Below are 15,391 nucleotides of genomic sequence, written 5' to 3'. Positions count from 1 at the left end.
CATCTTCCCACATGCCTGCCACCTGACTTTCTCCCCCTCAACTTTTACAAGTAGGAAGATTAGGGAGCCCCCCGGGTGGAATTTAGGAAGGTGGTGCAAAAAGAATGCAACTGACAGGTAAAGGGCGCAGACTGGTTTTATCCAAAAACTACCTAACAAATTACCCTCTCTACTAACTAGCTAGCTACCATAGAATATAAATAAGGAAACATAGAAAGTCTCTAAACCAGCAATTCTCAGCAAGGGTCAAGTGCATCAGAACTGAAAGGGAGCCTCATAGAAGTTGTGTAAAATCTTATTAGACTACGGCAAAAACATGACCAAGAGACACAGAGCTTTATAGCTCTGACGGACCACAGAAATCATCATCATCTATTTCTGCCCATTCTTTTACAGATGAGGAAGCCAAGAAACAGAGAAACAAACTGTGTTAAAGAAGGTCATTTTAAAGAGTGTTAATATTTAAAGGATCCCTAAAATCCCATTTCTGATGGTCATGATAATATGGGTTATTGAAAAAAATCAACTATTGCATTTTGAAATTAAGAAATTTATGTATGCTTCAATATCAATGAACAATTCTCCCAGACAGCTATTTAAATGGATATTATATTTTGACAAAAATTAATTTACTATTACAGATACTTTAAAGACTGGGAGAGAGAGGAAGAATAGTCCATGAATTGTACTCGGTGGATTCTTTATCAGAAACAGCTTTAGCCACATAAATGAGATCTGAAACATTCCCAGTGTGCCCTTTTTCAAAGGGACGTAAAGGTTTCAAATAGTGTGAACAGAAAAATACTGGTTGTGGTATTTCATTAAGTAGTTCTTAAAAATACAGTCAATGCTCCTTGAAAGAGCAGTAGTCACTGGCAAATATCTTTGCTAGACTACTTCAGTTTCCTAGTAATAGTGAAAGTGAAGTGCTTGCATTCAGTAAAAGGCATAGAAAAGCGTTATGTTCCTTAAATATTTTTCAAATTCTAAAAACACTTTGGAGCCTGTCAGGGGACTTTGGTGCTGAAAATCCAAATGCAGGGTGTTAGGAAAGGTCTACACTCACCAACCTGTTTTATTGATGTGGAGACCCTAGCAGGGATGTTCTGTCGCCCTCACCTTGTTTTTTCCACTTGTGCAGGTGAGTAAAGAAATCATTTACAGACCCAACCCTGCATCCAGAAATAAGCTAATGCTTGGGTTCCAAAAAATAAAAGACAGTTAGTTCTTTGACTGTTCCCCTGGGAACACTGAGTGCAAAGGGATTATGTCATAGGAGGTGAATCTTTTCCAACAGGAAACTAGCTTGAGTGTTTTTAAAATTTCCTGTTGCTCCCATTATAGTTCCCAAATTTTGCTTATTAACAAAATATGGACTTAATTCGAACTTTAAAACATTTTTAACTTGTTTATTTATTTATTATTTATTTCATTTAACTTGTTTCATTTATTTTTTTCTAGCTCTGTTGAGATATAATTGAGATATAATTGACTTATAACATTGTCTAAATTTAAGGTATATAGTATGATGATTTGATACATGTATATATTGTGAAATAATCACTATAATAATGTTATATATAATAATGTTAGCTAATGTATCCATCACCTCACATAGTTACCATTTTTTTGTATGCGGTGAGAAGTTTTAAGATCTACCCTCTCACAACTGTCAAGTATACAATAAAACATTGTTACGTATCATCACCATGCCATATGCTAGACCCCAAAACTTGGTTCCTTTTATTAGTAAACTGATTATTTCTTTATTTGATGGGGAAAAAATCAGGCTAAATAATACAATAATCTCTTAATAACAGTAATAATGAAATCTATATTTTCCTCCTGTTATTATGATTAGCAATGATGTACACAAACTATCTAGCAAATAGTAGGGATTCAGTGCCTAATACAGAATAAAGAAAAAACTAGTAGCTTATTTCTCTGTAATAATTATATTCCTGAAAATTTACCTGTAAATCAAAATTCTGCATATCAAAACAACACTTACCATTGCCTTACAATATGTAAATATACATGCATTTCTTATATAAAATAGAAGGAAATGACTTAAGAAATATTTACTGAGCACTCGCTATGAGCTGAGAACTACGCTGGGCACTGGGAATGAAACAATGAACAGAACCAAGTCCACTCCTTACAGAGCTTACATGCCTGTGGGAGAAAGAGCATAAACCTGTGTTATGTGTAGTGAGTTAACACTGTAAACACAGGCAGGTATAGTATCTTGGGTCCTGCTCAGTGCTGGGAAGCAAAAGTAAAGCAAGGAAAGCATAGAGGGAGTGAGGGGTGTGAATGAAAAGTGTGTTTCAGAGACTATGTTCAGGAAGAGGCACTGGCGCCAAGACTGGAAGGAAGGGATCATTATAAGATCTGGGTCATCCACGATCAGCATTTAGTAAAATATCTCTTATGCTATTATTATATATTGTGAGGATGGACAGTATCAACACATCATGGAAAACATAAATAAATAGAATCATAGAAATAAAGAGCTAAAGGGGAGAACTGATATTAATCAGTTCTAATATCAGAATTTCAATTGATACATCTGCTCCAACTTTAAAGTATAATTCAATTTTTCCATTATAGCAAGTGGAAAAAAATAGAAATCAAGAAAAACATTCCAACAAGCCAAGAAAGCAGGTGTATGTACATGATGGAGGGAAGGAGAGCCCCCTCCCCACCCAGATACCTCTCCACCATTCTCCCCATCCACGGAGAAGACTATGTTCTCTCACTGACACCCTGAACGTAGCAACAATAAAGCCTTCAGTAGCTTACAATTTACCCGTGTTTCCCTCATTCCTCCATCATTTAAAAAATAATTCAATGAAAGAACTTAAAATCAATTCTTAAGGAAAATAACACCATACTTATTTCCTGGTTTATACACAATCTCTAAGTACAGTTCTTAAATATTTTCACGTAAGAAGAGGCAGGTAGCTCTGTTGTCACTGAGACTGAACTACAACAGAGAAGTAATAAAACGCACCACAGCAATATTTTAATAGATGTACATAATAAAATCATCATTGTGTCACAAGAAAAAGAACACAGTTGAAGGTGGGAATTAGCAGAAATGAGCATCAGTTTATCAAGAGACTTGGGTTATAGATTTTTTTCTGTTTCTCACTGATTGTGTAGTTTTCCATTATGTACCTCAGTTTCTCCTTCCACCTGGCACCTCTTAACTTCATAAAGTGTATTATGCAAGATGCCTTGGGGAAAAAAGGGGGTCTAAGACATAGCAACAAAAGTTATTAACTTGAATGGTGATATACAAATGTCAATAATATAAGTTAAATATTTAGTTATGAAGTCATAACTATCACTCTTTCAACTCCCAAATTCCATTTTGAGCACAGGTCATGTTTTAAGAAAATGTCATTGATCTATTCTCTGACCAAGGGTGTTAAAACTTAATTGGTTTAGCGGAGTACTAATGAGGCTATGATGGTACATCCCTAGGGATAGGCTTGTTAGCTTCAATTTAATGCAATTCAACAAAAAAATAGTGTCTACCCTGTGGTGGGCACAGTAATGAGAAATGAAATAAATAATCCTTCCTCTTTCCTTCAGGACCTCATGATCTAACATGACAGAAACACACATCTAACATAAATATATGTTTCTATCATTCTAAGATGAGTCTAAGATGATAGAAACATAAATGGGTGTCACAAACACAAAAGTGCTGGGAAAAGTTGAAATAATGGGATGAAGCAAGGCGGGAGTGTCCTGCAAATAGAAGCCACCTGTGCAGGTGGAGAAGGGCAGAGAAGACTGGGATACACACCACCTAATAAAAAATAAATCCTAGGGAGGACCATGGAGCATCTGCCAGTACTTCCCAAGTTGGCCTCTCCAGGCTGCTCATCTGTTCTGTACTAGCCTGCCCTACCCTACTTGTGTCTCTGAGAACAACCATCATGAGAACAACTGAGAATAACCATCATGGGTGGTGTAGGTGGGGCAGGAAGGAAAACCATCCTTGGTGAAGAATGTGACTGGGGATGGAAAGCAGGAAGACAGACCCTGAGGGTACAGTGGCTAGTCTGAAGAGGAGGGAGTTTTAGGATAGGTACTGCAGCTCATCTAAGTCTAGGGTTGCTGCTAAATGGGGTTTGGCTATGAAGGTTACTGAGGGAAGTTCATATGAAAGAAAAGGAGAGACATCGGGAGGTCCCTATTACATATTACATACGATAAAAGATTTTAATGATACATCTTAGGATTCTACATGTACATAAAGAATCTGTAACATGTGAATGTATGTAGTGTTTATATAAATATATAATATTTATCTAATATATATGAAGAAAAGTGTAAGGTCTCGCAGTGAGTAGCATGGCTGCTGCTAGCCAATCAGAATGAGACACCCCTCTCAGTAATCAGTTAGGACAAGTTATCCCTCGTGCTGAGGAGAGGCAACCCCAGGCTGAAAGGCATGGCTTTGAACACTGGGCCTCAAGGTCGGATTTCAACCGTATCTTGACTCCTCACTTGGCTGCTTTGTGATGTCCACACACTGCACACCTCTCTCCAGGGGTCCTGCATGATAGGTGTGAAACCATTTAATCATTGTCATTTTCCTTATTACAAACCACTAAAGTCAAACCTTATTATAAAGTTTGAGGTCAATAAGACCCAGTTTCAAATCTCAGCTCTAACCATGATTGGATATCTTATTATGTTGAAATTCTGAATTTCAACAGCTGTATTTGCAAAATGGGAATAATTATATCTGCCTGTACACAGGCTATATATCCTACTAGCATAGGAAACAGATGAATAATAAATGCCAGTATCCATCCATAAACTCTCCATCTCTACTCCAACTCCATCCCTTATATATTTGTATTTGAATTGCTCCATCAATCTATTCATTAATATTCAGTTCTAATGAATACACTCTGTCTTTAAGAGAGCAACTGATGGTGAAGAAAATTGTCAGAAAATTGTCCATGGATTGATCTAAATTCAAATAAGAAAGCTTTGTATTTTAGGCTTCATTTATTTAGAATTCTTTATAGATAATACTGGAATGAATATTTAGATTTTCTAGGGAAAACAAAAGATTTCCAAAGAAACAAGAATAATAGTATAAATAAAATCAGATGAGGAATATTTTACCAACCTAATAAAGTATACTCTTTTCAAACAAAAACTGCCCCAAATTACACATAATTACAGTGCTAACTACAAATGAATTCCATCCACTCATCTTGACAATGTTGGTTATTAGTTTGGATTATATGTTAGTCATTCATTTTGATTATAAGAATTTAGAAAGAACTGAATTGCCTTTCATTAAAACCAGTCTCAAAAAGACTTTAAACAGTTAAGAACATCCCCTTTCTCTGTTTAAAACATGAACGTTTACAGTGAGCTTATCATATGCTAGGCACATCCACATGTCATTTCGACTAATGGGCCTAAGATACCTTTCCATAATGATGAAAATCAGAATGCTCTCCCGCTAAGATCACGAATAAGTCAAGAATGTCTCACCAATTCTATTCAACCTTGTAATATAGGTCCTAGACAGTTCCTCCAGGAAAGAAAAATAAATAAAATACATTCAGATTGAAAAGAAAAAATAAAACTGTCTTTATTTGCAGTTGACAGGATCATCTAGGAAGAAAGTCCTATGAAAAAAAAGTTGTAGGAACTATAAAAAAAGTTCCTAAAACTAGCTTATCACAGTTCTGTATATATACATATAGGTATACACACACTGTACACTCATAGATGGCAAAATAATAATATTTACATTTTAATGTAATTTTAAGAAAATTTGATCTTTATATTATATTATTCAATTGCCATAAACTTGGAGACATGTAAACAGCATAGAGATTCCCCAGAAAACTAAGAAAGTGAAAAACTGAAAGTCTCAGCTGAGATACTCTGTCCCTTTCTTGACTCGTCATGCACACACCCAGCTGGATTTCCCCCCAGACTCATCAACACAGCCCCAATGGCCAATGCTTATCCTGAGTTAAACAGCTGCAGGAATAAGGCTGTTATAAGAATGAGATAGAGTAAAGGCCAGCATATTCACCTCAGATACTAATAAAATCTTCTTTTCTTGCCCTCCTGCTAAACAGATACTGGCCCTGAATGTTTCTGAATTCCTTGCTAACTTTTGAAGATTAAACAGTTTCTCTGGCTCTCTTTACCATACGATGCAATTTGAACAGTTTGCACAGTCAGACAAAATTTAATTTGCTTTGTTTTAAAACAGAGCTCTGCCACACAGACCAAGGAGGTTTCTGAGTTTCAGGGATGACAGAGCGCTGGATGGGCAATCTCCTCATACACAAGTGCCTTTGACAAACACCCTTTGAGTTCCTTTGCACCAGGCACTATTCCAGTCACTGATGGGGCAGAGACAATAAGATACTATCCCTGTCCTGCAGAAGCTTAAGTTGGGTGGAAGAAATGGATGTGCAAAATGCATAATGCAGAGTCACTGCTGTAACTCTAATGGAGGGATATGTAAGGCTTTTGGGAAGCAAGGTTTGAAGAACGCTTTCTGGTAGGAGCTGACTTTTGAGATAAGAAAGGAATGCACAGGACAGAAAGCTCCACGGGTTCTAGCCAAGAATGTGTAAATTTCATCTATTTGCATCATTTTAAAGGAGATCAAATTCTTGAATGCCTTCAACTGACAGCTACTTTACATTTGAAATCAGTAGTTTTCTTTCTTAGCTGACCACCACACTCACTGGACACAACAAACCCCCTGGGGTGCTAATAACTACTCATAATCACTCTTGCCCTGGGGAACTTCCTTGAGCGGAATGGAGGAAGCCAATGATGAAAGGCAAGGGTGGTGGGTCTAAAATGTAAACTATTTGTTCCCTGAAATTCCCCATAGATTGAGACTGAAGCTAATCTCCAGTTAAAATCAACCTCCTGCTCAGCTTTCTACTCTGATTCTACCCTGCTTTGTTCCCCATAACCAGAGGTCACTTTTCCGAAAACCACTTGAATAAGAGTCCCCATCTCAGGCTCTGCTCCAAAGGAACTTCAACTAAGATACTAACACCTTAATGTACACTCAAAGTTTGTGATATTTAAACTGCAAACATTCCAATTGTCTATTCCATTTGCAACATGACAGACACTACTATGAAGTCAAAAGTATTTCAGTAGCACAGCTATATACTTTTGTTTCCTTTCCATGTAAAAAAATTATATATCATTTTACCTACTTCACTACAGCCACCCTACAGATAATTTTATTATTTTTCTATCCTTTAAAAAAAAACACTGCTACTCCAATTTCACTGAGTAACATTTCTTCTTCCTTCTCTAATAGTATCACTACTTTCTTTCAATTTTCAGCTCACTTTAGTAGGCTAAACTCTACAAACATCTTTTCTTGTTTCTTTCTCAAAAATAGTGAGATTATAAGAAAGAAAAACATATTTCTTGCTCCCCTTTACTCTTTGATTTTGCAGCTTACTCCTAATACTAGTATCCATCTTGTAAGTTGGAAAATGTTCAATTTCTTGAACTAACTGAAAGGAATGCAAAAATCTAGAAAAAAAATCACTATTATAATCACTACTACATTCATAATGTAACAACTATAAAGCATTCTCTAGTAATCATAATCTAGTAAAATGAATCATAACATCTTCTGTCATAAATTGCATTGACTGCCACTCACCTTCATTATTATAAAAGTTTATTTAATGAAATAATTATGAGGCTATAGTTAAATTTTTGTACCATCTATTTTTTAAAACACTAACAAAAATGCATTCGAATATGGGAAGGTAGCAAATTAAAAACAGAATAAAACCCCTGGAGACAAATTTTGATCATATCCATATAGAGTTAAATTTTTAATAATGGCTTATATACTGAAAGGTACAAACTCTGGAGTAACTGGAATTTTTCAGCACAATATGTTTTAGAATTCTACAGATATTATAGATGCATAAAAACTGAGAAATTGTATCTTTAAATCAAAAGGAAAAAGAATTAAAACTACAAGATGAAATTATATATGTGTTAGAAAATAACATGTTATTGTTATTGTTATCTCCTACCTGAAGTCCGAACCCGTTCTTCTGCCGTTTTCTGGAATCCCAGGATCTGGACACATGTCAGAGACCAAAGCAACACCTCCTTGAGTTACTGTAATAGAAAGAAACATTATTACATTTTCATGTAGCTGTTCAGAAAATATCCAGATAATAAATTTACATTAGGTAGATTTGTTTCTTAAATGCTGATGCCTTAACATGTGATTTCTTTAAGAATTAAGATAATTTAGCTAGATTAAGATAAATCTATTCTTATTCCTGAAAAACAGACGTCTTACCCAGGATGCCAACAGCCTTTGGTTGAAACTCTTTCCTCTACTAAAGAAGTCTAAATTTAATTTTAAAACATTTTCTCATTATGATCACCTTTATGATACGTTACAATTAATAGCATGATGGGAAAAAAGAGCACCATGCCATAAATACCGTAGCTTATATAGAAGAAAGCTTTCATTCATTCCCATGGTGAAATGGAGACGTTAATTATCTATTAAGATCTATACAAGAACCTGCTGTATAAAATATATATATATATAAATAAAACTCAAAAATTCAAAAAAAAAGATCTATACAAGAGATATTTTAAATAAAATTACCTATTAGCTTTTAAACCTCAAGCATGCTTATCATTGAAGTAAAAAAAGTAATGGTCTTCTTGTGCAGATGTGATTTTTTTTTTTTGAATCTGTTTTATGAAGAGCCTTCCCACCTGCTGGGATGTTGCACAGTCAGAATAGTTTTTAAAGGATTCATTTGCTTGTTAGAGTGGCTGCTACTCCAATAACTATCCCACTCTATCTAATTAGTGTAATCCAAACAAGGCAATTCCCTCTTTCTTTCCAGAAATTTGTTCAACGGTGGTTGTGACTCAATTCAGTTCAATGATGCTTGAGAGGAAGCCAGCAGGAGTGTTTCTGGGGAGACGTTCCTGTTAGCTCATAGAGATCATCTCTTTTTCACTCTGGACCTTACCATGTTTGAATTTCAAATGTGTAACTGTTGGTACCATCTTGCTACAGTTCAAAGATGGAGGCAACAGCATGAATAGAAGAGACTGAGCAAGAACCAGGGCCCCTGATATCATAGTTGAGACAGAAACATTGACCAACTCAGAAACCTACACTAGCTCTGAATATCCTGTTGGATGATTCATATATTTCCTACAATTCAAACTCATTTGAATACATGATTTTATTATTTGTACCTGAAAAGCATTCTTACAAATATAAATATGTTCACATATATTTTGAATAATACCATAAGAAGGAAAAAAGAGTCTGGGTAGATATTGAAATCCTTAAGCATTTAATTAAAACTATGCATAAAAATGCACTAATAATTATAGCAAGATTTAGTTTTTATTGCTAAATTAGGATGAAACTGTGATATGGATATAACCCTTCATTAAATACCAATCTTACCACAATATAAAATTTTCTTTCCTAAGTATTCAATGTTCTCAATTGAAAAAAATAATCCAGCAAGTTCGGCAGTGAAATGAGAAGATGGTGGAATAGAAGCTCCAGGCCTCCTTCCCCCATTGAAACATCAGATAAATAACTACGGGCTAAATAACTTTGTAGGAACCCTGAAAACTAATCAAAGATCTACAGCAACTGGGAAATGTCCAATGAAGAAAAAGCCACGTTCATAATAGTGGTAAATTTCAGGGAATTTTTACATGCTTTTGTCCCACACCTTCCCTGACATGGCACTGGTGAGAGGAAGGGGCCCATTTCCTGGTTCCCTACCAGAGAAGGAGGACCAAAGAGGAACTTGTTTACAGTGTTCTGGCCTGTGAGTGAGTCCAGTGTTGAAGGACTAGTTCCTGCCTTGCCTGAGTCAGGCATAGGCTGGGGAATGGCAGCTGGAGGCCAATAAGACAACAGTGGACACTTGGCTATAAAAACTATGTGGGGACTGCAGAAAAGTGGGCAGGTGTGGGCAAGAGATACAGGCAGAGCAATACTGCAGAACACAAAAGACCCTGAGAAGAGGCTCCAATGAGGCTCTTTGGGGAATCAGGATATTTTAAAGCAGCTGGGGGAGAAACACACAAACATATACCCAGACCCAGACAGAACATGTGAGCAGTTAAGACCTGAGAAGACCTTAACTTCTTCACCACAGGCTGATCTCAAGGCTCAGTGGCCCACTCATTTGTGGAAGTCTCCCATACCACTCTGCAAGACTGGGAAAGGTGGCTCTCTCTTTGAAATGCCAACTTTTTAACAAACATCACAAGGCATGCAATAATATATGGGAACATGGCCTATTCAAAGAAACAAAATTAATCCTGGCACTAGTCCCTGAAGATATACACAAATTGGACTTATTAGACAAAGATTTTTTAAAAACTATCTTAAATATGAATCTGAGTAAATAATGGTTGTACACCTCTCAAATTTCAGAAAAGACATAGATATACACTTCCAGGGAGCTCAATAAACTCCAAGTAGAAAAAACTCAGAGACTCACAGTGAGACACATAATCAAACTACCAAAAGACAAGGAAAGAATCTTGAAAGCAGAAGGAGAAAAGCAACTCATCACAAACAAGAGATCCTCAATAAAACTATCAGTTGATTTCTCAGCAGAAATCTTTTAGGCCAGAAGGCAGTGGGGTGATACACTTAAGTGCTGAAAGAAACAACACTGTCAACCAAGAATTCTATAGCCAGCAAAACTATCTTTCAAAAATGAGAGAAACATTAAAACATTCCCAGAAAAACAAAAGCTGAGGAGTGAATTACTACTAGACTTGCCCTATTAAAAAATTCTAAAAGGAGTCCATTTTCAACTTGAAATGAAGGGGCACTGGACAATAATTCAAAGCCACATAAAAATACAAATATCTTTGGTAAAGGCAAATATGTGAAAAAAGTAAAAAAACCAAACTATTATTGTAATTTTGATTTACAGCTCCACTTCTTAATTTTTATAGGATTTAAAAGAAAAATACATAAAATAATTACAAATCTATGTTAATAGGTACACAATATAGAGAACATAATTGTGACAAATAGCAGTTGGGAAAAACTGTAAAGGAGTAGATTTTTATGTGTGATTAAGGTTAAGTTGGTATCAATTTAAGACACACTGTCATAAATTTAGGATCTTATGTGTAATCTTCATGGTCACAACAAAGAAAATATGTATAGAATAAACACCAAAGGAAATGAGAGGGAGTCACGTGTCACTATAAAAAATTAACTGTCAGCCATAAAAAGGAATGAAATTGTGCCATTTGCAGAGACATGGATGGACCTAGAGACTGTCATACAGCGTGAAGTAAGTCAGAAAAAAAAAGACATATCATATATTAACGCACATATGTGGAATCTAGAAAAATGGTATAGACGATCTTATTTCCAAAGCAGAAATAGAGACACAGATGTAGAGAACAGACATATGGATGCCAAGAGGGAAGGCGGGGGTGGGATGAATTGGGAGATTGGGATTGACATATATACACTAATATGTACAAGGTAACTAATGAGAACCTACTGTATAGCACAGGGAACTCTACTCGGTGCTCTGTCGTGACCTAAGTGGGAAGGAAATCCAAAAAAAGGTGATATATGTATATGTATGGCTGATTCACTTTGCTGTACAGTAGAAACTAACACAACTGTGTAAAGCAACTATACTCCAATTAAAAAAAAAATAGCTGAATGCAAAGATAGATAGTAATGACCTACCACCAAATCAACTGCCATCAGTCTGATATTTCTACTGCTTTTTTCTCCAACTCCATAGTTTCACAGTCTGTATCATGTGCTAGGGCAGGTTTCTCAACCTGCACTCAGCGATCTACTAAAAGGTCTCTAAAATTTATTTTCTAAAAAGATTCTAGTTTTAATAAAAGTTCAAACCCCAATGCAGAATCTTACTTCCACCGTATTTTTTCTGCCCCCATCAATTATGTGACTCCCACATTCCCCCAAGCAAAATAGTCACTGCTGTGTCAAATGAAGCCATTTTCTTCAAGCTGAATGGCCATCACTGTTTCTATCAGACGTAGCCCACACTAGTGTGGTTCTCACTACACTATTTTAGAGTACCAAGCTGGTCTAAAAAACAACTTAAAGGCTTAGGAAGGTCTATTTCTATTCTGCTTTTCTGTTTTTCTCACATGGAATAGTAGTTAAAAATAAATGACAAATCGGAGGTACCCATGCAAATCAGCTCAAAACACTCTGGATCTTTTTTAAAGTAATGTCAAAGTTGCCTACTTATTCAAAGAAGGGTACTTAGTTGGAATTTTTTGAGAGCACAGAATGAAACAGATAAGTCTGAACAGCTTGCAGATGGCAGAAGATAACAAAAAAGTGATGAGAGATGTATGTAAAATATGGCTGATTTTCTGAAACAGAGATAGGCTTATAATGGGATGACAGAAAAAATATGGTGACAAACAGGTTATGCACAAGTAAACAATGAGCTCCACAAATCCCAACTACCTATTCCATCAGCATCATGAGCAATTAACTTCTCTGAAAACTGAAGCTTTAAAGTTGCAAAGAATCATGGAGATCCATCTGTTTCAAGCAGGATCCCAATGCCTCAGAGAAACATTTTCAAGAGAGGAATCACTGGGCTTAACATCATTTTAACTCTAATTTTATGGAATTATATATCAAATCTCACAGGACATATGCCATAGATATTAATAAATATATGAAACTGCAGTCAAAACCTTAGAGTTTAAAATCAAAACTGGAGTATTCCATAGGCAGATTAATGACCCATCATTGACAGTAAAGCAAGGTGTAAAATTATGCAAGTGGATGAACAGATATAAATTAGACAGTTTGCAAAAGACTTCGAACGAATTTAGATTTAAAATGTGTAAATTATATTAATGTATATATAATCAAGTGACTTTTTCAAAGCATGCTGATTCACACTATCTCATTAGACCCTCACAAGTTTCTTATGAGATATGTAGAGCAGTAAGGAACATGCTTCTCCCATCAAATTGTAACCAAGCAGGAGCCTATGGGGCCTTCCCTGGACAGATCCCCCCATGTCCTCTGCCTTCTTCCTGTCTGTAGAAAACTTTAGCCTCCGAGACCTTCCCCAAGTTCCAAATAATAAATTTAATCAGAGAAGTGAGAAAACACAGGAAGAAAGGAAAATGGTCAAGCAAGACAAACTAGTAACACTTTAGCCATTAAACAAAGTCAAGGACTTTTAGTTCCTCCTCAAGAGTTATAAAATATATTCTGAGCCACGTCCTTTGAGCTGTTTTGCAGATACCGAAACCCCCACCAGGTGGGAGAAATTAACTGCATGCTGCCCATAAGCACATAGACCCCAGACCAGTTGAAACCAAAAGGTTGATGATGTTGACTCCCGATTACCTCACCACCAACCAATCAGAAGAATGTCCACGAGCTGATCATGCATCCCACAACCCACCTCCCCTCACCCCGTTTTTAAAAACCTTTCCATGAAAGACTTCAGGGAGTTTGGGCCTTTTAAGCACTAGCTGCCTGGACTCCTTGCTTGGTGCCCTGCAACAAACACTGCATTTTCCTTCACCACAACCCGGTGTCAGTAGATTGGCTTTACTGCGTGCAGGTGAGTGGACCCAAATGTGGTTCAGTAACAAAATTATCCTGTTCTTTGAGGACATGTCTTGTGACTGTCAATTCAAATTCAAAATGAACTTTTGCTTTAAGGAATTATATAGCTAGACTAGTGCCCTAGCAAAGGAAGCAACTAACACAAAAGAAGTATAAACAACTACTTCTATGGTAAAGGAGACCATAAACAAATTAGTGGAGACAACATTTACATTAGTGAAACAATCAGAAATCATTGTAAATGAAGTGCTAAGAATAGTGATGATGATGATGATGATGATGATGATGAAGATAATGTAAAATTAAACATTTACTCTTGGCTAGAAACTCCAAGTATCATTTACACACATTCTAAACTGAATCCATACAACCATCCCATGAGGAGATAACGTTAAACCCATTTTCCAGGAAAGGAAACTGGGGACAGAGTTACCATTCAATTGATTACAAAGTCCAGGTTCCTTCGCTTACATTTCCTACAGTAAGCTGATGAGACATTTTATATTAAAGGGCTTGTAAATTGAAGTGAGGCTTTTAAAAATAACTTTTTAAAATTCTTAATAATAAAATTCCTTTTATATTAAAAATGAATATAATATATGGTCCTAACCATAAGGCTTTAGTTCAAATACCATTTGGTGGTAGTTTTCCTGCAGTAAAAAGACCAGATACACAGGCCTTCCACACGATGCCATGAGCCACCTCCAGAGCACTAGAACAATGAATTGACTTGAATATTAAATCTTCCATGTAAGATGCCATTCTTTTATGATAAAATTTAGTTTATATACCTTTGAAATATTAATCCAAAATAGAAAACATTTAAAGACACACATTTTTTAGTGAAACTGCTCCTGTGCTGTATTAAAACATATTTTTACTGTTGATATTTATTTCTTTAGAGACCTAATGACATGTTTCAGCTCTATCAATTTTTGAGACTAATTCTTATCATTTTAAACCTTCAGAGAGGTGACATATGCTTCTAGTTGCATAACAGTCAGGAAGGTTGTTACACAAAACACATTCTGGGTGAAATTCCTTGATATCAATATCTCCACTCTATCAATGACCTTTAGATGACAGACACCCATGCTAGGCATGTGTTTGGGGGATACTGTAAACTTCAGGCTTTTCTGCTATGATCAGTTTGAAATAAGTCAACACTGATATTTGTTCCTTCAACATTTAATGGACTGAGGCTGTACTGAAATGAAAAGCAACACCTACTTTTTAATACATTTCCCCTTTTTGATTTGCAAGAGGTTTTATCTCTGCAAGGATGAAGCATCCGTATTACTCCTTCCTCAAAAACTAGTAACTTGATTAAATGTTCAACAACATTTTGATATTGTAGTAATTTCTTTCATTTAGCTATAACAGGATTATTTTCACTTAAAGGGCATCGCATGGGACATTTTTACATGCGTAACAGAATTTTGGGTACTTTTCTTTTTCTACTGAATATTTGCAGTCTTTACCAGTCACTGGTTTTGTTTTTGTTTTTGCACATATAGACAAGCTTTACAGAAACAGGTTAGCAAGAACTGTTGACGTTTTGATAATAAATTCTCATCGCAACATTAGGGTTTAAAATGGATAGTTTACATAGAAATAAGTTGTTAAAAACACATTGCTTTGATCTGCATTGTTTGGACCTCAGATTAATGGATGGACAATGAAACAGCCCACAAACAACTGGCCTTGTGTGTG

General features: G+C 35.9%; 1 protein-coding gene across 2 annotated transcripts in view; it reads right to left on the bottom strand.

Moving 5' to 3' along the window:
• CSMD1 (CUB and Sushi multiple domains 1) overlaps positions 1 to 15,391 on the bottom strand; it is a 1,753,128-nt gene that overhangs the window by 494,144 nt on the left and 1,243,593 nt on the right. For both annotated transcript variants that reach the window (XM_060291350.1, XM_060291351.1), the window contains exon 8: positions 8,091 to 8,178. In XM_060291350.1, coding sequence (XP_060147333.1) covers positions 8,091 to 8,178 — 88 coding nt within the window. The remainder of the gene's footprint in view (positions 1 to 8,090; positions 8,179 to 15,391) is intronic.

Source organism: Globicephala melas, chromosome 21 (genome assembly GCF_963455315.2).
Source record: "Globicephala melas chromosome 21, mGloMel1.2, whole genome shotgun sequence".
Lineage (NCBI taxonomy): Eukaryota > Metazoa > Chordata > Mammalia > Artiodactyla > Delphinidae > Globicephala > Globicephala melas.
Note: the sequence above shows the minus strand (reverse complement) of the source record. Positions and strands in the feature narration are given on the sequence as shown.